The 27,180-nt window shown below is 32.4% G+C and overlaps 2 protein-coding genes across 2 annotated transcripts; both read left to right on the top strand.

Moving 5' to 3' along the window:
- The first annotated feature begins 1,209 nt into the window (after positions 1-1,209).
- Positions 1,210-5,722, top strand: LOC125825057 (SH3 domain-containing protein 2-like). Its single transcript, XM_049504402.1, has 10 exons — positions 1,210-1,297; positions 1,998-2,117; positions 2,203-2,272; positions 2,358-2,509; positions 3,663-3,764; positions 4,037-4,237; positions 4,345-4,407; positions 4,511-4,663; positions 4,772-4,846; positions 5,403-5,722. Exons 1-10 carry the CDS (start codon positions 1,238-1,240, stop codon positions 5,517-5,519), a joined length of 1,113 nt encoding a protein of 370 aa, XP_049360359.1. The 5' UTR covers positions 1,210-1,237; the 3' UTR covers positions 5,520-5,722.
- Positions 5,723-18,236: 12,514 nt separating this feature from the next.
- Positions 18,237-22,930, top strand: LOC125825072 (60S ribosomal protein L23-like). The gene is made up of 2 exons (XM_049504418.1): positions 18,237-18,253; positions 22,537-22,930. The coding sequence occupies exons 1-2, from the start codon at positions 18,237-18,239 to the stop codon at positions 22,928-22,930; spliced, it is 411 nt and encodes a 136-aa protein (XP_049360375.1).
- The last annotated feature ends 4,250 nt before the right edge of the window (positions 22,931-27,180 follow it).

Here is a 27,180-nt window from a genome sequence, read left to right as displayed (position 1 = left end):
TAAGAGAATGGTCCAACTAGTTAGGCAGTCTGGAGCTTATTCATTACGATAAAAAGAATCATATCATATTGGCAGTGTCCTTGTTCCTTTTTAAGCTTTTGAAAAACTATTTTTGCTATTCTCCATATATAATTATTTTTTCTCAAAAAACTTGGACATACACCTTACTTTTAAAAATAAGTATTTTTGGTCTTTCAACACACTTGACCATACACCTTACATTTAAAAATAAGCATTTTTGGTTCCTAAAAACTTAATCATACACCTAATATTTAAAAATAAATATTTTTAACTTCTTAAAAAGTTGACAAAACAGGCTATTAATCGAGAGCAATCTTATTATTTGCATAAGTAACAACACATTTTCTAATTTAAATTGATATAGATATGCATGTAACGAATTAATAATATTTTTTTTCTTAGAAGTGGATGATCATTCCAATATAAAGTATAATATACGTGCAATAATATAAAAGTACGAAGATCCACATTAAATATTTGCTAAAATTTATACTCTTATCTTTTTGGGATAAGGGTCTGAAAAATATTCCAACTTTGGTCGGATTTATTGTTGCGATACTAAACTTTCATGAGGACCTATTATCTCCCTAGATTAGTTAATACCGTATTTTAAACATATATATTTGCCCACGTGGACATAAAAAATAATGCAAAATTATAAATAGTAATGTGTCCACGTGGGCACATATATACCTTTAAAATACACTATTAAATAGTTCAAGGGGTAAGAAATACGGTATTAAATAGTCTAGGGATGTAATAGGTCCTTATGAAAGTTTAGTATCGCAAGAGCAAATTCGACTAAAATTAAGGTATTTTTCAGACCCTTATCCCTATCTTTTTTGTGTATATATTTATTATTTGATACTTCATTTAACAATATTGATAATAAAGTTGGACTATATGATTAGATATACATGTGCAACATACTTATTGAGAAATTAATAATAAAGTAAATACATGGAAAAGTCACTTGATTCAATATCTAAAATGTATATAATAATTTTAATTTTATACTCTTTTTCACCCATTTTAATTTTATATAAACAATGTAAATTTTATAAAAAAGGACAAACCTATAATAAGTAGGAGAAATTAAAAGGTGGAGGTAGCAAGTGAAAGAGGGGGAAGTGGAACAAGTTTCAAAGAGAGTTGGGGAGACATTTTTTGAAACAGAAAGTTGAAAGCTCTCTCCCTCTTCTTTCATTGCTCACTCATGGACTCAATCAGAAAACAAGCTACAAAGCTCAGAGAACAAGTAGCCAAACAACAACAGGTAACCTTTCTCTTTCTCCATCTCTCTACTCAACAAATGAACCCTAATTATATCCTTAACTCTTCTTCTTTTTCTATTTTATTTCTGCAAAACAAGAAGAATAATAATAATAAAAATTGCATTTGGAGTAGACTCTTTCCAGATATATTGCAAATGACAAATTTTATGTAGTTTAAGATTAATTATACATGATTTTAAGAGAAACCAGTTTGACGAATTTGTGGGTCAGAGAGAGGAGTATGTTCTTCAAGCTGCTCTTGTGACTTGTTAGTTTTGGCTCATGTAGGACTGAATAATGTACAGCAAAAGATCATTCACTCCTAAACCCTTGCTCTATTCTACATGTATACTTTTAATATGTAAATCTTTATTTTTCATATGGTATTGTTTTGGTTTGGACTTATTTTTCATTTTAGTTAGTCCAAAAAAGACACATTTTCTATATTTAGTAATGCTCATTTTATCCTTCATGAAATGATTTCTAGCCACAATAATATATATTACTTATTTTAAATCACAAGTTTCAAAAGTTTTTCCTTCTTAGACTCTGTGCCAAATCAAATTAATTCATATAAATTAGGACGGAGAAGTATCATGTATGGTTTTTGCTGTTTCTGGAGACTCAATATATTGAACATATAAGTCAAAAGATTTTATAGACTACGCGTCTTTGTTGATTCTTTGCTATAATTTATGCTAGGCTGTCTTCAAACAATTCTCTAGTGGACTAGGTGGACCAGATAATAGTGTTACTGATGAAGTAGAGTTGCAGCAGCATCAAAAACTTGAGAAGTTGTACATTTCTACTCGTGCCGGCAAGGTTTGACAACACTCCCCAACCCATTTTAGAATCTCTCTTTTTAATCTTTGTTTTCCTTCACCTCTTTATCCTGTTTTATCACTAGCATTTCCAAAGGGATATTGTCCGGGGTGTTGAAGGCTACATCATCACTGCCTCAAAGCAAATTGAAATTGGTCAGTCCCTCTAGCTTCTTCTTACATATATATCTGTAATTTCTAAGCCTTGTTATGTTTCACTGATGTCATAAATTCGTTTTAGGTACTAGGTTGTCAGAAGATAGCCGAAAATATGGGGCTGAAAACACATGTACAAGTGGTAGTACGTTATCTAAAGCAGCATTAAGTTACAGTAGGGCTCAAGGTGAAATTGAGAAGGAACGTGAGGATCTACTAAAGACCCTCGGAACGCAGGTTTGGGATAAAATTTTTCTGACCATAAACTTAGTTGTGCCTTCTTCATTATCATGCTGTGTTTCATCAAATTTTGTTTTCTGTGCAAAGGAATAGGAGGTGTTGGTTGATGCTAAACTGGGGGAAAAAAAATAAGAAAAACGAAGTGAGGTTATATGGTAGTGGGCTGTGATTTGAAGGTTACTTTATTAAATTGTGGAGTCAAAGGTATTTTGATTAGTTGATATCTATGTTGCTCAGACTCTTCAAAAATGTCACTGTCAGACTCTTCAAAAGTAGTGCATTTTTGGAGAATCCGACATGGGTGCAACTGCATTTTTGGAGTGTCTGGGCAACATAGGTTGATATTATGCGTTAAATTTATTTCGTTCATATCTTCGATTTTCCTTCCTTTGTCTTAGAAGTAATGTAAGATAGTTAACACTAGACTATATGACATAGAATTCAGTTAATCTGCTATCATTGCTTCCTGATCTCCAATTTCCTTTCAGATGCAACATATGTCAATGTCAATCTCTACTGTTACTTGTAATCCTGTACGTAAACCTAGACTGTTTTTTCTACTATGAAAATTAAGTTGGATGTCACAAGTAAGCGCAATATTGATAACATTTTCAGCAGTTATATTCAGCAACCTGTGCCTGAAAAACTACAGTACATTTGTCTGACAGATCACCAACTGAACTTGCTAAATTTGCTTGGGATATCTAAAATCAAATATAAAGGTCAAAACATTATCCTGATAAATTTAATCAAGTAGGTCTAGTTTATGGTTGATGAGATGTATGTGAACTTTTATAGACAATCTTTTATGTTTTTTCATCCTTTTTTATTTTCTTGATATAACAATGGCCCTATTGTTGTTATAATTAACTTTTAGTTGTCATAAACGCCATAGCTGTTTCATTGTAACCCACATTTCATTTTCCAGATGTCCTTGACTTGATATCTGAATGAGATGAGTTAATATCATAATTGGTCCAAATTTGCAATAGCTAGAAATTAGAATTCACTTGTTACCAAGCGAGCAGTGGCACAAAAAACTTTTAAATAAGTTGACTTAGATCTCTCTTTATAATTCAATTCATTCATGAAATGGTAAGCGAAGTATGGACTTTTTCTTGAATTCTTGATTAGAAGTTTCAAACTTCAGGTTGCTGAGCCTTTAAGAGCAATGGTTGTGGGAGCTCCACTGGAAGATGCTCGACATCTCGCTCAACGTTATGATAGAGTGAGACAGGAAGCTGAAGCTCAGGTAACATTGAAGAAGGGAAATGTGCTCATTTGAAGTCCTTTCTCTGTTATCACCGATTTTTATCTTCCATGCTAATCATTCCTGTCAGTATGCTGTTTTTTGTTATTAAAATATAACTGATATTTGGGACTGAGGTGTGGGGCACTGTTTGATTGATTGACTAAACTATTGCTGATAGTCATTTATTATTTGTGTATATCATGCATCAACAAGTTACTTGCATAATATCTTGAAGTTCTGTACTAATCCCAAACTTCTTCGGGACAAGTCAGGCTATAGACGTTTCCAGACGCCAGGCTAAAGTGAGGGAATCCAATGGTAATCCGGAAAGTGTATTGAAGATGGAAGCTGCTGAAGCAAAACTTAAGGACCTAAAGTCAAACGTGGCTACCTTGGGCAAAGAAGCTTCTACTTCCATGGCTGCTGTTGAAGCTCAACAACAGAGGTTAACACTCCAACGACTCATAGCCATGGTAGTAGTCTGTTTCTCTTTTCTACTGTAGTTCAAAGCTTTTTTAAAAAAAAATCTTTATCACTCAGAAATCTCCATGCGAACCCCTTCATTTATTTCTTATTCAAGGTTGAGGCACAGCGTCATTATCATCAGCGAGTTTTGCAGATACTTGATCAGCTTGAGGCAGAGGTATACTCTTCCTCTATCAATATTTTTTTTGCTTGATGTGAAGCACAAGTATCTTACTAGTTTTAAGTGATGATGGATTGATTTACACTCTTCGAGTGCATAGATGATGTTGGAGCGTCAAAGAATTGAAGCATCTCCTAGTTCAGCCACAGATAATTCGATGCCTCCTCCCCCATCTTATACTGAAGTTAATGGTGGCCTTCATTTTAAGTCATATGATGGATTCATAGATGGGACAACGTATTTCTTGGCAGAGGTGATGGTTATATTCCCTCTCCCTTTTTTAAGATGAATCATGATGGATTACTCTCTTTGAGCTTTTACTTTATAGCTTTTTATTTGGTTCGTGCATCTCTTCCTGCAGGTCGTACACCCATATGAAGCTGAGTCAGATGTAGAGCTCACATTATTGATTGGTGACTATGTAGTTGTTAGAAAAGTAAGGTTTATCTCTTCGTCTGTAGTTATTTAATATTTTTCTTCCTGATGCTTTCTTGTCACAGTAGTACATTGAGAATGCCCTACCCCGCAAACATTCCAACCCCTCCCCATGAGTATCTGGTTGACAATACATCACTAGATACTACATTCTGATAAGCTGATCACCTTTTGAGACCATGATGCATGTTAGTATCTAGTGATGTATTGTCAACCAGATAGAATCCGACACAGGTGCGGCATCGAAAGTGAAGAGTCCGCACAACTTAGGCAGCATGCTTTCTTTCAACTGGTAATAATAATAATCATGGTAGTCTAGCGCTAGCATATAGCTTTGAGTACCCATTTCATTCTTGGAGGATCCATTTATAATGTGTATTTTAGAGGTTTGGTATCTTTATGCAATGACAATTTTGTTACTCTCTTCATTATGTTGTAGTGAGTGTATTCTGAAGGGATGCACATCTTTGGCAAATGTTGTTGGAGATTTCCCCTTTTCTAAATTCTGTTCCGTCTCCATATATTTAGTTGACATTGGTTCATTTGTTTCTCCAAAGGTGTCAAACAATGGTTGGGCTGAAGGTGAGTGCAAGGGCAAAGGAGGTTGGTTCCCATTTGGGTATGTAGAAAGACGAGAACGCATTCTTGCAACCAAGGTAGCTGAAGTTTTCTAGACATTGCCATGTATGTCGACTGCAAATTCGGCATTATGACTGTATGCAGTTGTAGTCCAGAATCTCTTGTGCATCTGACTGTTGCTAGTGCCTTCGTGTTTGCATTTGTAATGGTGTAATCAGATTATTGCTGTAAAGAATGCTTGTTTTGGCTTTCTTGTCTTCTTTCAATTTGGGCGTCCTTCTGTATTTGCAGAATGGGGATCACAATTCTTTTTGTTTTGATAGTCTTAGGCAGACGGGAAGAAACCACTAGTTATATTTTTTTGTCTTTGTTAAGAATTATGTTGGCCCACCATGGTATTCTTTTCCACTTCATTCAACACTAGGTCATACACTTGGATGCTACGACCGTTTCTTTTTAAATGATAAATTCTATGGCAAGCATGAAGGACTTTTTATATTTCAACCTGAATTGTCAAAAGCTGATTTGAACCTTAAATTATGTAATGAAAATGTTTGAGCAAAGATCATAACTTTATCGATATAAGTGGATAATAAAATTCATAAGGCTTTATAGGATTTTGGACATTGAAACCACATAAAAGGTACATGACTATGACTCTGTGAGAGGGAGTATCTTGAAGACCTTGACCTTGAAAGTATATGACCAATGGGAGTATAAGAAATGGATATGAGTATAGACGATGACCATATTTGAAAAAATTTAAATAGCAAATAAGAATATTTATTCATCAAAAGTACTTGAGATCTTACGTAATTAAGATTAATTTGTAATAATTTTTTGCTCAAAATCTCATAGATCATAAGACATATTTCTCTACGGACATCAAATGGTAAATCATGGTTTATAGTCTTAAAAATCATACCATACGTAAAACCGGACACCAATTTTAGATTTCGAAGAAAAAACATATTCTTCATATTTTATAATTTCATGGTAAAAATTATGAGATTCATGCAATGAGGGCAAAACAAGAATTTAGCGTGTATAATTCATAAATATATAGTGTGAGGAAGAATAACGGTGCACGTAAAGGATATTTCATGTGCCGGCATTAGATGCCGTATTTGACGTTTTTAATTACGAATAAATGTTTTCAATGTTTAAAAAAGAGAAATATAAGACTTATTTCATAAAAAATCAATTAACTCTTTTAGGAAAATCGATTTTCAAGAGAGTCGCCACTTAATTTTTTATGAAATTAAGAAAATGTATAATTTTCAAAAGACTTAAACAGACAAAATCATTTGAAAATATCAAAGGGGGGTTTGGGGTTCAAATTTACACTTCAAGAAGGTGTTAGGCACTTGAAGTGTCTGCTAACACGCTGTTGACCTACGACTTGACTAAATATTTGACAAACTTTTAAAAAGTTAACTAAGTAAAGAAAAAATCATTTTTTAGTTAAAATAAACTAAACTTAAATACTTCAATTAAACATAAAAGGGTTAACTTTGGGAATTCAATTAAATTAAGAGGAATTTTCACAAATAGACACTATAATAAACTTAATTATGCTCTATAGTTATAGTTTGCATAATTGTGGATTGTAGCTACAGTTTAAGCTGTCTCATTCGTATAATTCGCAGGTTTGTATAATTCGCGAGTACATTTGTTCAGTTATTTTTGTATAAACTCGAAATAACGAATTTATGCAAATACAAACATCAGAAGTGTAAATAGTTATACAAATTTCGAATTATACAAAAGTTATACAAATTATATTATACAAAAATCCGAATTATACAAACGTGCAAATTATACGAAACCAAAAAGATGAGCCTCCAAAATTTCAAATCTGATTGGGCCTTAGGCCCGAAACTTGTCCTTTATCTAAAATTGGACCCTGCTGAAAATTCAAAGGGAAAATTGTATATAATAGCAAACTATTAATTCAAATTAAATGCTATAAATATAGTTTGATTTAATTGTACCTCATAGCAAACTGTTGCTATTTCACCTATCTCCTGGTGAATCTCGTTCTCTCCCTCGCCTCTCTCATTTTTATGCAAACGCAAGTGTATAAAGTGTGTTTGTGTTTGAATAAAGCGAGAGAAAATTGTATATATACATATATTTTCGTTCCCCTCTCTCCCCTCTCCCAGATCTCGCTCTCTCACTCGCCTCTCTCACTTTATACAAAAAACGCAAATTGTATAAAATGCGTTTGTGTTTGTATAAAGCGAGAGAAAATTATATATATACATACATTTTCGTTCCCCTCTCTCCTCTCTCCCAGATCTCGCTCACCACTCTCCCAGATCTCGCTCTCTCACTCGCCTCTCTCACTTTATACCAAAATGCAAATGTATAAAATGCGTGAAAATTGTATATATACATATATTTTCGTTCCCCTCTCTCCCCTCTCCCAGATCTCGCTCGCCACTCTCCCAGATCTCGCTCACCCGCCTCTCTCACTTTATACAATTGATCTTTTTGTAAATGTATACCAAAGCAGATTATACAACTGCTTTCTTTTGTTTATGTATAACGAAATATACATATTTATGTTTGCTATGGAGCGCAATTATGCAAACTTTGTTATAACATACAAATATGAATTTTGTGTTTGCTATATGTGAAAGTTGCTCAAATTCAAATGGGTTTCCGCCCATATAATTCTTCTTCCACCTGCCACTAATTATTTTGGGATGATGCACAAAGGACTTGGGCTTCTTGCCCATTTTCGCTCCCAAACAATTGTGTATACATCAAGTATATATTATTGTATATGAGTCATATTTTTTGACCCATCTTCCTGTATATCGGGATGCATACCAAATGTACAAACCTAATCAATTTTCGAACACTCGTATTTCCTTATTTGGACTTGTATTTTCTTTATAACCTTATCTTTCTCTATTACTATTTTCGTCTCTACTATCTATCAGTTCATGCCCCCTCAAACACTGAAGGTAAATTCGAGTTATATAAAGGGGATTTCGGGGTTCGAAGAATGGGGGGAACGGGTAGAGAAATTGGATAAGATTTTGGATTCTTTCAATTCAAAATTCAAAATCCATTCCAAGGACGAACCAATACAACTGGCTCTTGTACCAAAATCCCCAATTCCATAACAAATTGGAACAGACAAGCGATGGGAGCCGTTCAAATATAGCGTTGTATGTTAAAGTAATTTAGAAAACATGATTTGAAATTTATCTTTTTTTAATACTAAGTTTTTAGAGATTATATCGAGTAATTAATGTGTATTTTTTTTCAAGAAATGGTGTCGGGTGGTCGAACCACCCTCACCATGAGAGTAACTTAAAGCTTGAGAAATCATGTGAAACTGTTAATTTGAGTGTTGCATGCCATATCTGTCTACTAACACTTTCTGAAACAAATCATCTTACTGAAAAGCTAGAAACAACCACTAAATATTCGACAACAGTTCAAAACTACAAAAGAAAACAAACAGGGCTTACATAACAAGTATTTGCTTAGCCTTTAATAACTTATAGAATTCAAAGTTTGTGTCAGGCTTCTTCACTCTGGTCCTTTTCAAAGTCCTTTGGAAGGATGACATATGGATTCTTGCGCACTGCATGCATACCAGCTTCTTGAAAGATAGCCGCAATCTCAGCAACAATGGGCGAGAAACATACTCCCTTTGTCTCATTTTTTGTGGCATTTTTTAAATTTTGAGATTCAAACAAATCTATATTTGACCGTAAATTTTTCATATATCTTTTAAACATTTTGAATTATCAATTATTGTGAATTATAGTACTTTTTACGTAGTTTACAAATATATAAATTTCATTTAAAAAAATTGAACCATGCGCAAATTTCCGGTCAAACTTAAATTGTTTGACTTTCGAAAAACGAAAAGTGTCACATAAATTGGGATAGAGGGAGTATCTTTTATGTACTTTTTATTAAAGATATTTATGATTTCATTTTATTAATTTTTTAAACAAAATTAAAATTAAAATTAAATAAATTATATTAAAAAGAAATTAGAAAGTATAATTATTAAGTAATGATAATAATGAAGATATTAGAGAAAGAGATTTCTTTGTTCTTAAATTATGATTAACAAGCTTGTCAAATTAAATTATATACTAGTTTTATATTTAAAAAATCAAAATATAAATTTAATTTTAAAAGATTCGAATTAAATTATTAAAGCTAAATAGAATTAGGTTAATAACATCGCTAGATAAAATTTGACCTAATCTTCGTGTTCTGGGTACTGAAAAAGAATCCAGTGATTATGCTGATTCTAATCCTATTTTTAATTTTTTTTTTGCTTGTGGTTTAAAAAGATTTAAGTTATTTTCAACAAAAAAATCCAAACATTACTACTTTCTTTTTGCTAATTTTTTCTTCTTTTAACCCTAATTTTAACAAAAAAATAAAAGGAAAAATCCTTTTGGCTAGAAAATTTGGCCAGAATGGTATTTTACCTATATTATTTTACCCTTTTGAACATTTTTACCCTTTAAAATTTAATTCCTTTTAATTAAAAAGGGAAAAAAGATTAGTTTATTTTAAAATAAAAAAAGATATTGTAAATTTTTAAAATTTCTGGCCAAATTTTTTGGGCATTTGGTATTACCCAAAAAAATATACAGCCTTGATTTGTTGAAAATGACATTCATTTATTGTTGTCAATAAAACCATTTTTTGTACTGCATTTAATGGCAATAAACGTCTTATCTTTTATATGGTACTTTTGTTACTGTGAGTTTATTTGTTGATTCTGTGAGTTTATTTGTTGAAAGTGATATTGATCAATAAATGAAGAAACATATCTTTTTTACAATTTTTTTTTTTGCAAATTCCCCTTATTATTCTTTTCGTCCTAATTTAGGTGACACATTTCAAATTTGGAGATTCAAATAAATCTATTTTTTATTGCAAAATTTTCATATATCTTGTAAATATGAATTATGAATTCTGAAGCATGAGTAGCTAAATTCACAACTAGGGTTGTGGGAACCATGAGCAACTAACAATGTATGACTAATAAATAAGTAATTCTAGAATAGTGTTTATGCATGTATTGTAAATCCTTTCGTTTAGAATGCTTTCTAGCGGTGCACAACGTTAGAAATCGCCTCATTCGTACTTATCGGACCAAGGAAGTAATGAATGAGAAAAGAATTGAACAACAGATATATAAATGAGTTTAGCCGCTATCTAATAGCCTGACCCTAATCATGCGAAGGCTAATCCGGGGGTTAAAGGTAAGGGTTAGTAAAGCACACACCCGTAGACGAACCAAGTTGCGTGGTGAAATTACTTACTTGGAGGACCAATCACTTAGGGATACCTAACATATCAACCTTGCATATTAACACAAGGATAAAGTTACTATTATTAGGAATACTGCGTTAAGAACTTGTGGGGAACACTTATGCCCTAGTTTACATCTCATATCACTACAAGAAAATGTAGATACGACGACATTAATTTGGTGACATTTGAAACAAATGTCAGAAAATAAAGAATTTCATGACATTTAAGAACAAAATGTCATAAAACAATGACATTTGATGTCAAATGTCGTAAAAATAATGACATTTGGTATCAAATATCGTAAATATAATGACATTTGGTCCAAAATGTCACTATGATAATGACATTTATTGCAAAATGTCGTTGTTTTTAGCGACATTTAGCGAAAATGTCATTTAAATGATGACATTTTGCTACAAATGTCGAATATAATATGTCATTTATTACAAAATGTCATTGGTTTTAGTGACATTTAGAAAAAATATCGCTTAAATAGTGACATTTAATATAAATGTCGAATATATTATGACATTTACTGCAAAATGTCATTGATTTTAGTGACATTTAGAGAAAATGTCACCAAAATAGTGACATTTAGAAAAAATGTCACTAAAATAATGACATTTATTGCAAAAGATCGTTGTGTATAACGACATTTAGCGAAAATGTTATTTAAATGATGACATTTGCTACAAATGTCGAATATAATATGACATTTATTACAAACTGTCATTGGTTTTTAGTGACATTTAGAAAAAATATCGCTTAAATAGTGACATTTAATATAAATGTCGAATATATTATGATATTTACTGCAAAATGTCATTGATTTTAGTGACATTTAGAAAAAATGTCACTAAAATAGTGACCTTTGTTGTAAAATGTCATTGATTTTAGCGACTTTTAGCAAAAGTGTTGCTAAAATAGCGACATTTAATTCAAATATAATACACTACTAGAATTTCGTTGTTTGCCGACTTCAAAATTGGTCGGAATGTAGTAGGAAAATGGAGTTTTCCGATGACTTTCCAGCAACTTTTGAGTAGTCAGCAAACTGAGCGTCGAAAAATATTTGTCGACTACCATAGTCACTATATATAAATTAAAACCCGACCATTAAAGTACCTGAACTGCTGACTATTGTAGTCGGAACGGTAGTAAAATAATATTTTATTAATTTTAATACTACTGACTACTGTAGCTGGAATACTTATTAAATAATAATTTATTAATTTAATAACGCTGACTACGATTGTCGTAATAGTTAATTAATTAACTATTAGGTGATCTTCCGACTATTGTAGACAACATTTTTAATTTTCTAAAAAATAATTCTATATGAAAGCTACTTTTAATACACAAAAAAGCGTAGCCAAAGAGGTATAAAGGACACGCTTTGTAGTAATTCATTAGCAACACCTTTTGTTTGATTATACTACACTTAAAAGCATGGCCTTTGCTTAGTTATTGGTCACACTTAAAAAGTGTTGCCTTTTATATCTCATCTACAACAACACTTATAAAGTGTAACTTTTCTTATGTACAAGATAAAAATTTTAATCAATAAGCCACACGTTGGACGTCCCTATAGCAACACTTTTGAAGTTTGACAATGTTGTGTAGAATCTTTGTAGCCACAATTTTTCATTTTTGAGAATAATAATTTTTATTTGCATATATTCAATAATCACATAATTATATATTCAATAATCACATAATTATATATATATATATATATATATATATATATATATATATATATATATATATATATATATATAAGTGGTCAAAAGCACAAAATTAGCTAATAAATAAATCGAAGGAATATATTTCAAATAAATTTCGGGAAACATGTCTTGTACAACCGATACTTAAAAATCAATTGCTTAAAGATCTCTACTATCAATAAATTTCACAAAACCAAATGCATTCAAACATACATGACAATAGTACAAAAACTCTTCATCGTTCACTACAATAAATCGAGTTTACTTCTGGTCAGTATTCAAATTCAATTACTGGCATTTTCCTTCACATTCAAAATAAAAATAAGTTAGTGAAATAAATCATGTATTTAATATGCTCACTACTAGTCACTTTTAACAATACCTTCCCAGTCCCTTCCCAATGTAGTGGTACTGTTATGAAAAACAGCAAGTAACAAAATAGAATGCTGGTGTAATTTCCCTTAGGCATAAATGGACTGCCGGAAGACAACTCTTTATAAATTTCAACATTTTAAAGACAAGAGACATCTAAAAGAAACAAAGAATCACTTGCAAAGCTAATTCATCTTGAAGGCAGTGCCTTCCCAAGACAACATATAGGCTACTGATCCACATTAAAATGCAAAATTTCATTCTATCAAAACTTAAAGAAAAATGAAGCTCACAGAGGTCACAATCAGCAAAGAAAAAGGCAGATTCATTTGTCAGTAGAGAACAAACACTTATGCAGATCACAACTCGAAAGAGATAATACGAAGTACCTGGACAACGACTGTTTCATACACTTGTTCAGCTCTCATTGCTAATATTTTTTCAGCCAATGTTTCCATGTCTATTGTTGTCAGATCACAACTCAAAAGAGATATTAGCGTTTTTTTTAGTGGAGAAATCTCACTATGGAGCAGTTGGTCAGTATTGACAAAGAAAGTGAGTCATATTTTAAACTCATTCTAGACAACAATGAAGGAATGACCGAGATAGATATTGTTTCATTGTCAACCGATGCAAGATTGAGGGATGAAGATGATTCAAATGAGCTTCTCAAAGTATAAGCGAAGAGCATTTGTTCGTTGTCTTTTGCCCTGCTAAAAGCCACGGTAAAAATGACTATCTTTTCTTTTTTCCCCACATGTAAATAACTTGAAGGATGGTGGATTAGAATGATAGGAAAGTTAATTTGTACGAATCCATTAATGCAGTAGTTTGCACATATACAGGGTTGACTAAAATTGTCGAAATGTATCTAGTTGTCAACCTTAGAGATGCGGGAACAACATATGGTGACAAGTAAAGCAAAGAAATTATTCATAGCAGGATCAAATAAATTAAGGAAAGACGATCTTACCGCGATGGTATGCTGTAACAACTACTTGTTTTGCAAGAATAACAGTGTGCTCGTGCAATAGTTGTAGTAGTACAACCCCTTCATTGTCCGTTAGATTGTCCCATATGGTAAACATGAAAGGCTTCTTGCTGAATAGTATGATTGAGAACAAGTTTAGCCCCATAAAAGAAGATAAAGCAAATAAAAGCTAGAAAGTAAATGTTGTTGTTCTTATTTTTACCGAAAACTGAAGGACTTACTTGTTGTCCATAAAAATGGCCTCTCGGTATCACTTGGTTTGATAAGCTGTATATTGCATTGTGCTGCAATTTTCTACCACTGCCAGTTTGTTGAAGCAAAAGGAATAATCAGATTCAAGAAAAAATGAACCGCGACAAAGTTACACGAACACCAGGAGTAGAACCAATAACAAATACATCATCAGCAATTTCAGCGCTATCATCAAACCAATCAATCAAGGGATTTTCACCCCAAATGTAACAACTATTGTTGTTGCATCAAGGTTGCAATTTTGGTTTCAATATGCAGTCACCACAGTAATTAGGATTGGAATAAGTGCATTGTGTGGAATTACATACACCAGGTTTGTAAGTTGAACTTTTGAAACCTTTCTCACAATCCACCCATAAGCTTTTACCACCAAGATGGACTAAAAGTTTTATGGAAATTAAAGGAGTTCTTTGACTTACTTCTGTGATGTATTGTAGAGTTTATGCATCTTTAGTGACTGGAAGGTATTGTAGAGTTTATGCATCTTTAGTTTGTGCTAAACAGATTCAAGAATTTCATCACAAAATGCCAATTACTTTGATGTATAAAGGAACAAATTTTGTGCCAAAATGTCATGGTATCAACAGAGAATTAGAAGACAAAAAGAATAAATATTTGCACCTAAGTCTCCCAAGAACAAATTCTTGATTGCAGCAGCTGCGCAATACATATATACCAGCAAATACTGATACCAGCAATATTTAATAGCAATCTTCCATAAACTTGACGGGCCACCGGACCATGGCCATAAGTTGTGCAATACATCACCAGCAATATTAAACAACAATCTGCCTCAATCGCATTTGCAAATTCGAGCAAGCTAGGAGCAGATTCGTGAAGAATCAACCACTGGGGATTCTTCCCCTCCCCTACCCCACTAAGCCATGCCCTGATCTACCCCATTTATCTCTTTTGTAATTCTCTGCTTCTCCCCATAAGTAAAATGCGCTTTCCTCACCATTGCTATCATTTGATGAAGAGTAAGTTGTGGTATATATGATCAGAAAAGAAAGCACAGCATGTCTCTTGGCTGTTACATTTCCTAAAATTCATATGTTAGGATTTGGGAGAAGCCTTTGTAGTGCAAGTTCAATGTAAGTGTGTTCCATTCTTTCAATTACTTTATGACTTATAAACTCTTTCACCCAAAATGCAAGTGTTGTTCTCACTTCCCTGCCCTGCCCCGCCCCACCCCGTCCCGTTTAAGTATTGCCCCGCCCTTGACCTGCCCCATTGCCATCCCAATAGTAGATCAATGCCAACTCCAAGTCCACTTCAGACCAAAGAACAGTAGCATCAGGAGAAAAATCCAAAGAGGGGTCCTGTAAATCTTTCCAAAATTTCCAGCACTGTATCCAAGACCCCACTTATGAGACTACATTGGGTTTGTTGTTGTTGTTGTATTAAAGTTCCTGGGGCTGTGTTACTTTAACCTGTACACTGATTCTGATCTAATATACTTTGTCGTTCTTATTTTATTTACTTCTCTTGATAAGTTGTGATAAGAGTAATTGATAATAGCAGATTGCAGCAGCTGAGTTTAGATTGTATGTACTATAAACTGATTCTATAATCTGTACGCTGATTTTGATCTAATATACATGGTCGTTCTTATTTTCTTTACTTCTCTTGATAAGTTGTGATAAGAGTAATTCATAATAGCAGATTGCAGCAGTTGAGTTTAGTTCAAGCTATAACCTACTGTATGTACTGTAAACTACTTCTATAACATGTACACTGATTTTATAACCTGTACAACTGAGTTTAGTTCAAGCTATAACCTACTGTATGTACTGTAAACTAATTTTATAACCTGTATAGCTGAGTTTAGTGCAAGCTATAACCTACTGTATGTACTGTAGATTGATTCTATAACCTGTACACTGATTCTGTGGAAAGCTATACAGTATGAAAGCATACTAGACTAGTGTATGTACTGTAATTCAGAAGGATTTACATGATCTGGACAAATGTACCTATCATTTAGTAACCATCATCAATACTTGATTAACAAATTCCAATTTTCAGTTCACATGAATCATAGGAAATTAAGTTGGCTCCATATCCATATGTCAATGGCTTAACTTAAATGCATAAATTTACACAAGCACTCATGTGTGCACGAACATAAATTTACACATCCCTCGCCCCACACCCTCCCCTATAAAAATAACCAGAAAGAAAACCCAAGAGTATATGTTTACATCATTAAGTGTTGCAACTCGCACACTAAATTCATAAACGGTATTTCCTTATCATGCTACTTCATGCTCATTCCAAGATCGAAGTACGTAATCTACTTATAAGAATCCCCTTCTTTAAATGATTTCTTCTCCTAATAGATAGATATAACATCTATGATTTTCGCCTTACCACATTCTAACTTGATATCTATGTGTTTAAGAATAAAATGTGACACTAAAATCACCATCAAGTTTATCAAAGGGACATTTAGCTCTACTTGGAAGAATACTTGTTTCAATTAATAGGCACTATATAGACATATATGTTGTCAGAACAACAAACCGCAGAAATAAGCTACAGTTTCAGGAATATAATGCCTGATTGAGAACCAAAGCACTATAAGGTTATAAAAATTATATAAGTAATTTTGGGAATCGATCATATAACAAACCCGAATTTCAAGAAGTACGCTAGTACTTCATCATTTGCAGGACCAACATAAATGAGCGAGCCCCCTGCCAATAGAGCAACGTCGTCGAATTTTGCATACACAGAACCTCTAGAGTGGTGTATAGAACATATAACAGTATGTCCATCTTGTGCAAGGTATCTTAAGGTTTCCATCACTTGCTCTGCTTGAAAAGCATCAAGTCCTGAAAGCAGGGTTTTGTGGCGACAAGTAAAAAGGTGAACAAGCAACCATTGAAGTATAATCTTGTCTTCGCATTAATATTATGACTTCAATAATATATTCAATTGTTTCTACTAAAATCAAAATTTTCCTAAATTATAAATGTACTTCCTCTTAGATTGAAGGAGCTAGTAATATCTCACAACTGCCACCGAGGAAAGTTGATAGTTCATATCTTTTAGAAGTTTGGGTGGAAAACTTTCTATTATTACTATGTGAATGATTCAAAGTAAGTTAAACATAATACATCTAGCTTTCAAGCTGAACCTCCATTGTAGGAGGCTAAAACGGAATCCAGACACCGAAACCATTAAAAAAAGAGGTGTGACATTAACGTAGAAGATCCTTACAAAAAAAGCACCACTAATATACAAGAGAATAGTTGGACAAAACTAGGATGCATATATGAATTCTATATGAAAAGAGGAAGAAATATTCATCAAGTCATTAACTAATAAATGTATGATATTGGTTTAGCTCCAGTCTAAATGTTTTTCCACTAGAAGCTCATCTTGTTAGCTTTCATTTTACTCCCTCCGTCCCATTTTATGTGGCACCATTTCCTTTTTGGTCAATCCCAAAAAGAATGTCACATTTTCTTATATGGTAAGTATTTAAAGGTACAATTCCTCTTTTACCTTTGTTGGTCCCACTTAATCTTAAAATAATACTCCAATACATTTATGAGGAGAGAGAAAAATGAATCTACTTTTAAAGGGTAACTTGGTAAATATTTCAAAGTCTTCATTTATTTCTTAAACTCCGTGCCCGGTCAAATGTTGCCACATAAAATGGGATGGAGGGAGTATATGTTTATACCTTTGCCTTCTACGTGTAGAAGCTTCTAAAGCCAAATGCATTGTTTTACATACAAAAGTACTTTGAAATTAGAACCATATATATCTAAATAAGACCCCACAAGATTTCCTTGACATAAAAGAGAATCAAGCATACACATTTCCAAACAGTACAACATCACTAGGAATATAGAACCCCAGATAATGGTTTTGATGTCCTTAATAGCACCATAAAGAAACTTTTTTTTTTAACATTATTGAGTTCAGTATATTGTCTGCACAAGTAGAAGAACTAGTTAAGCCTCTACAAGGATAGAAAAAATATTCAAATTCATTTTTTAGACTTCTCTAGAACCATATAATCACAGGATTTGGATGCTTACACAAGCTCAACATAGTTTTACGCATCTCATCCGATAATAATTATTCTGACTTCCACTACATGAAAATTTGACACAATCATGTAACTAAGGAGTCAGCACGACTGGATAATGGTTGTGGCCAGGAGGTAAGTACCATTACAAGTGAAAGATAGATGAGATAAAAGTGAAAATTGGGAGTCCCTGCTATTTTAACTTCATAGAGAAGACTACACTCTATAGGGAAGCATAGCGGCAAGATATCTATAGTTATCCTACTTCAAAACCTCTGATTTTATAAAGACTGTTTGAAAATGGCACCCCATTGATGTCCAAAAGACCAGAAAAATTTAACTTAGGTGATGCTTTTGTTTGACCTGCCAGAACATTGAGAAGAGTAGTCTTTCCTGATCCTAATGGACCATCATTGCTGATGCCATCTGATTTTTTCGCTACACTATCATGGACGATTTCAGCCCTAATCAACTTATAAACCTAATAAAAAAGAAATTCTCAAGTGAAGAATCAGCCCTAATCAGCCCATTTATACTTATTTAGTTATTAATGCTCAGGGCAAAGAATCAACTGATGTGGGTAATACATCTACGAGTTAGACTTCCAAAAATCAACAAAAATTGTATCAACAACACAAGAATATCAAAATCCTAAACCTAAAATTTAGACTTTCAAAGATTGAATTACTTACCTGATAAACCCTAATCCAACAAAATCCTTTCAATGTGATGAAGCTTTAAGATACCATCTTCTCAAGTGAAGCATTTTGTTCAATTTTCAACAAGAAATCTTTTAATGAGGTGTGTTCATCTGTGAGGCCTAACCTTTAGCGAGAACAACTCTTCAGCGAGAATATGACGGAACAGCTCTTCAGATCTTCAACAAGAAATCTGTGAGAAAGTTTGATGGAAATTGTGTTCTTCATACTTGGAGAGAAATCCTAAAGAGCGTGTTCTTCAATTTGACGAATTTTTTTTGTGATTTGGGAGAAAAAAAAGTTTTAATGTTTTATGAATTTTTATTTTTTTCCCAATTAAAAATTGGAGGGATACTTGAAAATGTTGGAGGGAATATAATATTTTAGTGAAAATATTAAGGCTACACTTGTAATGTGTTGTTTTTTTCAATTATAAAAATAACATATTTTAAAAGTGTGGCCATATATATAAATATTTGTTGCCAATTGTATCATAATTATATAACAACACTTCTAAAGTGTAGCCTATATAATTAAAGAGTACCTTTTACAAAAGATGTCAATATTATCGAAGTCAAAAGTTAAAAACATTGGCTATGCTTTTAAAGCGTATCCAAAAACATTTTAGGCAACACTTTACAAGCATTGTCTAGATTTAGTGTAGTCATAGGCCTAAAATGTTGTAGTGTGTACAACCCATACTTTGAAAGCAATTGCTTAAGGATCTCTACTAGCAATAAATTCCACAAAATCAAATGCATCCAAACATATATGGCAACAGTACAACAAATCTTTATCGTTCACTACAATCGAGTTTACTTCTGGCCACTATTCAATTTCAATCACCCGCATTTTCCAGCACATTCAAAATAAAATTATAAGTTAGAGAAAGAAATCATTCTCAATACTAGTCATTTAATGGGTAAAGACAACAAACGGGTCAAGACCCAACCCATTTCAAATTTGCTTGAGTCAAGTCCGGGAATGAGTTATAGAACGCTGGAAAACACCATCTTAAAACTACTCTGGAAACTAATTCTTTAAATTCATATTCAAACAAATATATCAACATCAAAATTAACAAAATCGCAATATTCTTTTATCTCTTCTCTAACACAAAAACAGTTTTGGTATGCAAGAAGAAGAAGAAATGTACGACATATTGTGAAAGAAGTTTATGGTAGTGAACCATTCTATTTTTTCTTATGACTTTTTACATTTTCCCTCTCATGCACTTAATCTTTTCATTCTCCATTATTTGTTAGTTGGATGGGCTTATTTATCCTTTTTATTATAGTGATTTAAAGGCGAAAGATGTGGAGCAACAAAGCCCAGAGGAAATTCATTATTGAAGTTCAGAGTTTGATTAGAGTATGATATAAAAATCTGCTAAGTTACATGGTTATTGTGTTGAAGGTTAGGTACATCTGATTGTATGTGATTATATTCAAGGGCAACATTCTACTAAAAGCCTTAGATTCTTAAGCGTCAACTAAACAGTCCAGTTGTGTTTGCTGAGGAAATATTACTATAGGATTAAACATCATTTGATTATGTCAAGAGGTTTATACTACATTATTACTATGATGTTCATGGAAAAGTACATTTAGTGTTAATTATCCTACTTCAAAGGAGTGTGAATGTATTTAATTTACAATTGTATTAATTAATTTGAATGAATTATTAATTAATAAATTAAAATACTAAATAAAAATAATAATAAGTAACACATTAAATATTTAAATACTTCTCTTTCTTCCTTTAATAACTTCCTTTAATAAGAGAACGGAGGATGCAAAACATAAACAATTCCTGCTTTAGAGCTTTAAATTGTTTTTATTTTTGATAGTATTATCATTGTAGTTAATTTAGCATATGAATTAAAAGAAAAAGAATATTCTTTGTTACTTTTTCACTAATCATTAGCAAAATAGGATTAATTACTCTTAATATTATTTTAAATAATTAAAGTTAAATTTAAAATTTAAAAATTTATATCTTGAACATTAAAAAATAAAAGTTACCATTAAAATATTATAACCAATTCAAATTTTTACATATTTTTAACATTCAATTTATTTATTTATTTTAAAAAAAAAGTTCTCCTATCTAAATTAATACCCCCACAAATCCTCACCCACGTCCCCATTACCTCCAATATAGGTGAGATATAGATCTAAAACATAACAATTCAAAACATTTACATGAAGCCAAATAATTAGAGAAGATGGTTTAAAAATTGTCAAATGACTTCTTTTGAAATGCAAATCAGTTGTTTAGTTATGAGTGTTCCAAAAAATTGCTCTCTTTTTTCTTAATTATATTTAAACATAATAATAAAAATTCAATATTATTAAAAATAAATTATTTTAAATAAATAGTAATAAAAATTTGGTATTACTTCTCCTATATATAATAAGAGAAGTAAAAAGTGCACATGTCAGCACCACAAAAATTCAACAATTTTAAAATTTAAAATGTAAAATTTTAAAAATAATTTAAAAATCTTTTATATCTGTAGCTTAAATTAACCAAAAATAAATTTAAAAAAATTAACCAACTAAATAATTCTATGTTTCTAAATAATTTAAAAATCTTCTGAACATGATTCTTAAATTAACCAAAAATGCATAAGTACCCCCCCCCAGCCTATGCCCAAATTCCCTGACACACCTAACCTTTACTAAGGTCCTATTACCCACCCACCCCAGGCTATGCCCAAATTCCTTGAGACACACCTAACCTTTACTAAGGTCCTATTACCCCCCTCCCCCGTACTTATTTTATATATAATTTTCTACCCCTTTTCGACCTATGTGGCACTATTTTGTAGGCCCAGCGCGTGTTGACAATTTTTTCAAGGATAGTGCCACGTAGGCCGAAAAGGGGTAGAAAATTAATTAAAATATAAGTTCAGGGGGGTAATAGGACCTTAGTAAAGGTTAAGTGTGTATCAGGGATTTTGGGCATAGGCTGGGGGGTACTTATGCATTTTCCCCAAAAAAAATTAAAAAAGTAACTAACTAAATAATTCTACGTGTCTAAATAATTTTAAAATCGTTTGAACATGATTTTTAAACTAATCAAAAAATTTTAAAAAAGTAACTAACTAAATAATTCTATGTTTCTAAATAGTTTAAAAATCGTCTGAACATGATTTTTAAATTAACCAAAAAGAAATAAAAAAAGAGTAATAAACTAAATAATTTATGTTTCTTTTTTTTCTTCCTAAAATTAAAATTTTGTTATTGTTTTTTAATTTGAATTTTAAAATTTCCTCTTTAGTAATACAGTTTAAATGTAAAAGGCAAATTGTTAACAAATAAAAATAATAATATTATTATTATTAATAATAGTAGTAATGATGATCATAATAATAATAATAATATGTATTTTAAAATGGATAAATGCAAACTCACAAAAAAGGATAAAACTAAAATTAAATCACGTTTATTTACGTCAGGAAATTTTTTATCCAAAAAATAAATTCATTTGTGTATAATTCAAAGGATAGGAAAATGCATTTTCCTTTTGATTTTGAAGGATGTAGAATTTTAAGCTAATTTAAAAATACAATATATAATTAATAAAATTATAAATTCATTTCACAAAACTAAATAGCATTGTATACAAAACTAATTTTGATGAAAATTCCCAAAGTGAGGATTTATTTCACACTTCTTCCTTCACTTCCATCATCTCTGTCAATCTCGACTATAGGCTTCAGATTTTTTGGGATCGTGAAGAACAACACCATCCGGGATGTCGAAACGAGGAAGATGAGGTTCCGTCGGGTCTGTCGGTGGCGATGACGGTGAACTGCACCGATAATACTGGTGCTAAGAACTTGTACATCATATCGGTGAAAGGGATCAATGGAAGGCTTAACAGATTGCCTTCAGCTTGTGTTGGAGATATGGTAATGGCTACTGTGAAGAAGGGTAAGCCAGATCTCAGGAAGAAGGTTATGCCTATTGTCATTATTCGTCAGCGGAAGCCATGGCGCCGAAAGGACTGTGTCTTCATGTACTTTGAAGATAATGCTGGTGTGATTGTGAACCCCAAGGGAGAAATGAAAGGGTCTGCGAGGACTAGCCCAATTGGTAAAGAATGAATTGATCCAAAGTGTTCTCGTTCACTCTAAAACCCTCAAACGTGACGGTACACATTTCGATCCATTTTAAACCTAATTTATTAGTGAGAAAATCAGTTGAATTTGATTGATAGTAGTTTGATTTTGTAGATTATATATGCAGCTTCTAGTGAAATTAATTTTGTAGTTTTAGCAAAAATAATGTTGAATTTTGTACTAATTGCATTTTTCAGTGAAAATAGTGGGATTTTATAGATTATATGCAGTTTGTGGCGAAATTGTGTAGTTTCAGTGGAAACAATATAACTTTGTATATTTTATGCAATTTCTGAGTGAAAGCTTATAGTTTGAGTGGAAGTAAGTGGATTTTATGTAGTCCTAGAGCAACTTTATAGTTTGAGTTGTAGTGATTGGATTTTATAGATTTTTTCCAGCTTCAGTGAAAGTTTATAGTATAAGTTGAAATAATTGGCTTAAAAATAAAACTTTCATTTTAAGTTTATTAAAGTAAAATAAAATTTATTAACTTTTCCCTCTAATTTTTCTACTACAATAAAATATTCCCTCCTATTAGTACTAAGAAACTTTTTTTATAAAAAAAAACCCTACTCCTGCTTAAAGTCTAGAGTTATTTGTATATCGCCTCAGGCCCTCAGCACATTGCTCAAACAAAGAAATTTGTGAACGAGGTACTGTAATTTCTCCTTCCTCTTTACGGTTTTAATTTCAATAATTTTGAGTGCGTACGGTTTTTGTTTCAATTTTCATTGAGTTACTGTACTGTGAACGAATCTGTGAACAAGTTGTTGTAATTTTTTTCTTTTCTAGTTTTAGCATGCTCATAATCGATTTTCCTTTCTAGTTTCATAATCGATTGTTTTCTGCTTGTGTTCAAATCGTGGGGTAACAGTTTGAGTTTGGGCGCTATTCTAAAGAAGAAGAAGATAAAAATACAGAGAGTTTCCTCTTAATTAATAAGAGTTAGCAGAAAAGGGATAACTACAGATAGTAGTAAATTTCTGTTACAAACAAAGGGTAAGGTTGAGAATCAATTGACGTTCATCAATATCCTGGGGAGTCGAGAGAGTATAAGCATCAGCAGTAGTAGTAAAATATTCATGATTAGGTGCAGGAGGATAGAAACCATTATTAGAGGATGAGGAGGAACAAAAATAGTTAAAGTTATTGTTTAGAATGTCCCTGCTTTGAGAATCGATTAGAACTTCAATTGAGGAAGATGATGACCAGACAACATGTTCTTATTTTGTTCTTATAGGAACCTAGTGTTGAAGTTCACTGAAAAACATTCATGTTTATTAAGTAGTTTATTTTCATGTTTATAACTTAGAAAATACATTAAGGTATTCTGTTCTTTTCCATTTGCTGCTATGTGTGCTAGAGACATGCTTTAAGAACGGTTATCTTTTCTTAATGGCATCCGAAGAGTAAGATATTAGGATGCCATTAAGCTAATGGTTATCTTTCCTAAGGGGTGTTACGATATACGTTGGTAGTTGCAGTTCCAGCTGCCAAACCTCCATTTGTCTTGAACTGCTTGCTGCTATAAATGAACTGCAATGCCTTCCCATTCTCAATTGGGAATTCTCTGCAAAAATGAAAATAATTGAAAATAAGAATAGCTACAACAGAACTCAATTAATTACCAGTACTAACTATACTAATATAAGACAGATCATGTTTTCCTAGCCGGTGCCTTGTATTCACGATGATGTTTGCATGTACCTTGACTGTTGGACTAATTTGGTTCAACAAGATTAGTATAAGAGTTATGAGTAATAATATTTTTACCTATATGACTCTGACTTTTCTGGGAATCTACCTGATCCATCTGTTCTTGAGGTGTCTTAGGTCTCTCCTCATTATTTGTATTGTTTTTGTTATTCTTCTTTTTTAGAGTTTGCCACTGTTCTTCCTGCTGATTTGGCTCTTCTTCTTGGTAATGATGCTGCCTTGAGTCTATCTGTGATGTTATATTATTTTTCCTATCAGTTGACTGCATATTCTATTCTTTAGTTCTTAGTTGATCACCCTTATTAGGTCTTACACCACATGATTATGATTTTTAGGCAGTCATAGGATCGGGAGACTATAGTCACTATGCCTGCCTCATGTTTTAGCTTGTTTCATTGGTTCATCATGATATTGTTCTGTTCTTATATTGTTGAAATAGTATTCATGATTTCATTATGTGTTTGGAGGGTGCCAAATGAGTTATGAGTTGCACATTCAACAGATTTTGAATATAAGTTGAATTTTGAGTTTGTATTCTTCAAAGAATATTCAAAAAACTGTTCATATCTTGTTTTAGGGGAGAAATGTCTTATACATGTCCTCTGTTGTCATACGTTGCTCATTATTTTTTTAGAGTATGAGAGTGTTGGCAATACACTTCTATAGTATTCTTGATGGTGTTGTAATGAAGCCTTTGACATGTCTGGTATTAAATCAGATTCCTTATGTTAATATTTTCTTATATATGTGTCCAATTTAGTATTAAACACGTGTAGTTTCTTTCCCTATATGAATCTTGTTCTCTGTGATTATCATTTGTACTACATCTGTAGTATATTTTGCATGTTACAGTGATCTAGTTGAGCATGGATTATGAATCTTAATTGTCCTTATTAATTGTTTTTAAAAAAATTGGTAATGTTATATTCCTCAGCATTAAGGTATGCTAGAGACCTCCATAAAGGTAGTAACAAGCTAGAACAAGAGACTAATTACAGTAATCCTAAAAGATCTACTAATTGTTCAACATTTTCTATACAATGTTCTTTACACCAAAAGTAGAAAGTTTGCTATGCAGCTCACTTTGATTTTCTGAATGTTGTTGAATCTATCTTCAAAGTTTCTTCCATTCGCAGATACAGTGTGGGATTATTATCCACTACTTCTTCTGTGTCTTGCTTCCCCCTCTCCTAATCCAGCAACTTAACAAGTTTGTTGTGTGCTCTGGCATTGACCATTTTGTCTCTGTTAAACTGAGGAACATAGTCCAAAGCTGAGATGTGACTCTACAATAGAGGAACATATGATTATTTGTCTCTCTAGCGTCACTACATAACATGCATCTGGACACAATTGGCAATCCCTTTTTCTGTAGGATCTCATAAGTGAGGCAAGCTCAAGCAAAGCACTTGACCTTAGTAGGAGCCATACTTTTCCATACATGCTTCCAAGGGCCTATTTTGTTTTCAGGCAGCCAGGATACCTCTTTCCTATAAATTCTACCTACAGAGAACTTGCCATCCTTATCATGTTTCCATCTAAAAGCGTCATCCTCTACAGTAGTGCCTTTGAAACCATCAATCATCTGCAATAGCTCCACAAACCTGCCTATTTCCCAGTCATTAACATGCCTCCTGAAGAAGAAGTTCCATCCCCAGCTATCAGCCACTGTAACCTCAAGGTTAGTGCATATATTGGCCAGATCAGGGAAAACTTGCATTAAAACTTCTTGTCCAATCCATAGGTCCTTCCAAAATAGTATTTTGTTCCCAGCAATCACCTGATAACATGAATTATTTACTAGTCTAGGCCAAAGATTCCTTATAGATCTCCATACCGATGTTTCGTAGGTGGTTGATACTGCATTGGTACACCATTGCTCTGTCTGGCCATACTTATTAATTGTGGTATTAAGTTGATAATAAGCCACCTCCTATCTTTGTCTAAATATAAAAATCTCTATCCTGATTTCAATATGTTCTTTATCTTAGTCATTTACTTGATGTTACTGCTCAATATTGCCATCCTATATATATATATAGCTTAGTGTGAGCCCATGATCATAAGTTTGAGTGGAAGCATGTGGATTTTATGTAGTCCTAGAGCAACTTTATAGTTTCAGTTTTTAAAAGCTTTGCCGTTTATATATTGAAACAACAAGAACCAAGTAAATTCCAACATATAATGCAAGACGTCTTATTTGTTAAGTCAGCTTGGTCACTTTGCCTAGTTGGCTTCTTTTATCTAGCAATTTAGATGCATCATGTACAAGCCTTGGAGAAGAACCTGTAATGATGTACCATTACATTTGTATTCATTGTTCCGTTAGATTCATCTTTTGTCTCTCTTCCTCTTTTTTTTTACTAGTTGATTTACTTGAGGTGAGTATATTACCTCAAGTATTGATAATTTCACATGACTAGCCTTCATACATTATATTGATTTGTTGAAATTTAACTATTGATTTGCAGTTTGAAGATTACAAAGAAAGCAACCGTAGTGGAAGAACATTGATATCA

Source organism: Solanum verrucosum, unplaced genomic scaffold (assembly GCF_900185275.1).
Source record: "Solanum verrucosum unplaced genomic scaffold, falcon-dt-bn FXZP01000069.1, whole genome shotgun sequence".
Classification (NCBI taxonomy): Eukaryota; Viridiplantae; Streptophyta; class Magnoliopsida; order Solanales; family Solanaceae; genus Solanum; species Solanum verrucosum.
The sequence above is the reverse complement of the archived record's forward strand: the minus strand, read 5'-3'. Positions and strand labels throughout refer to the sequence as shown.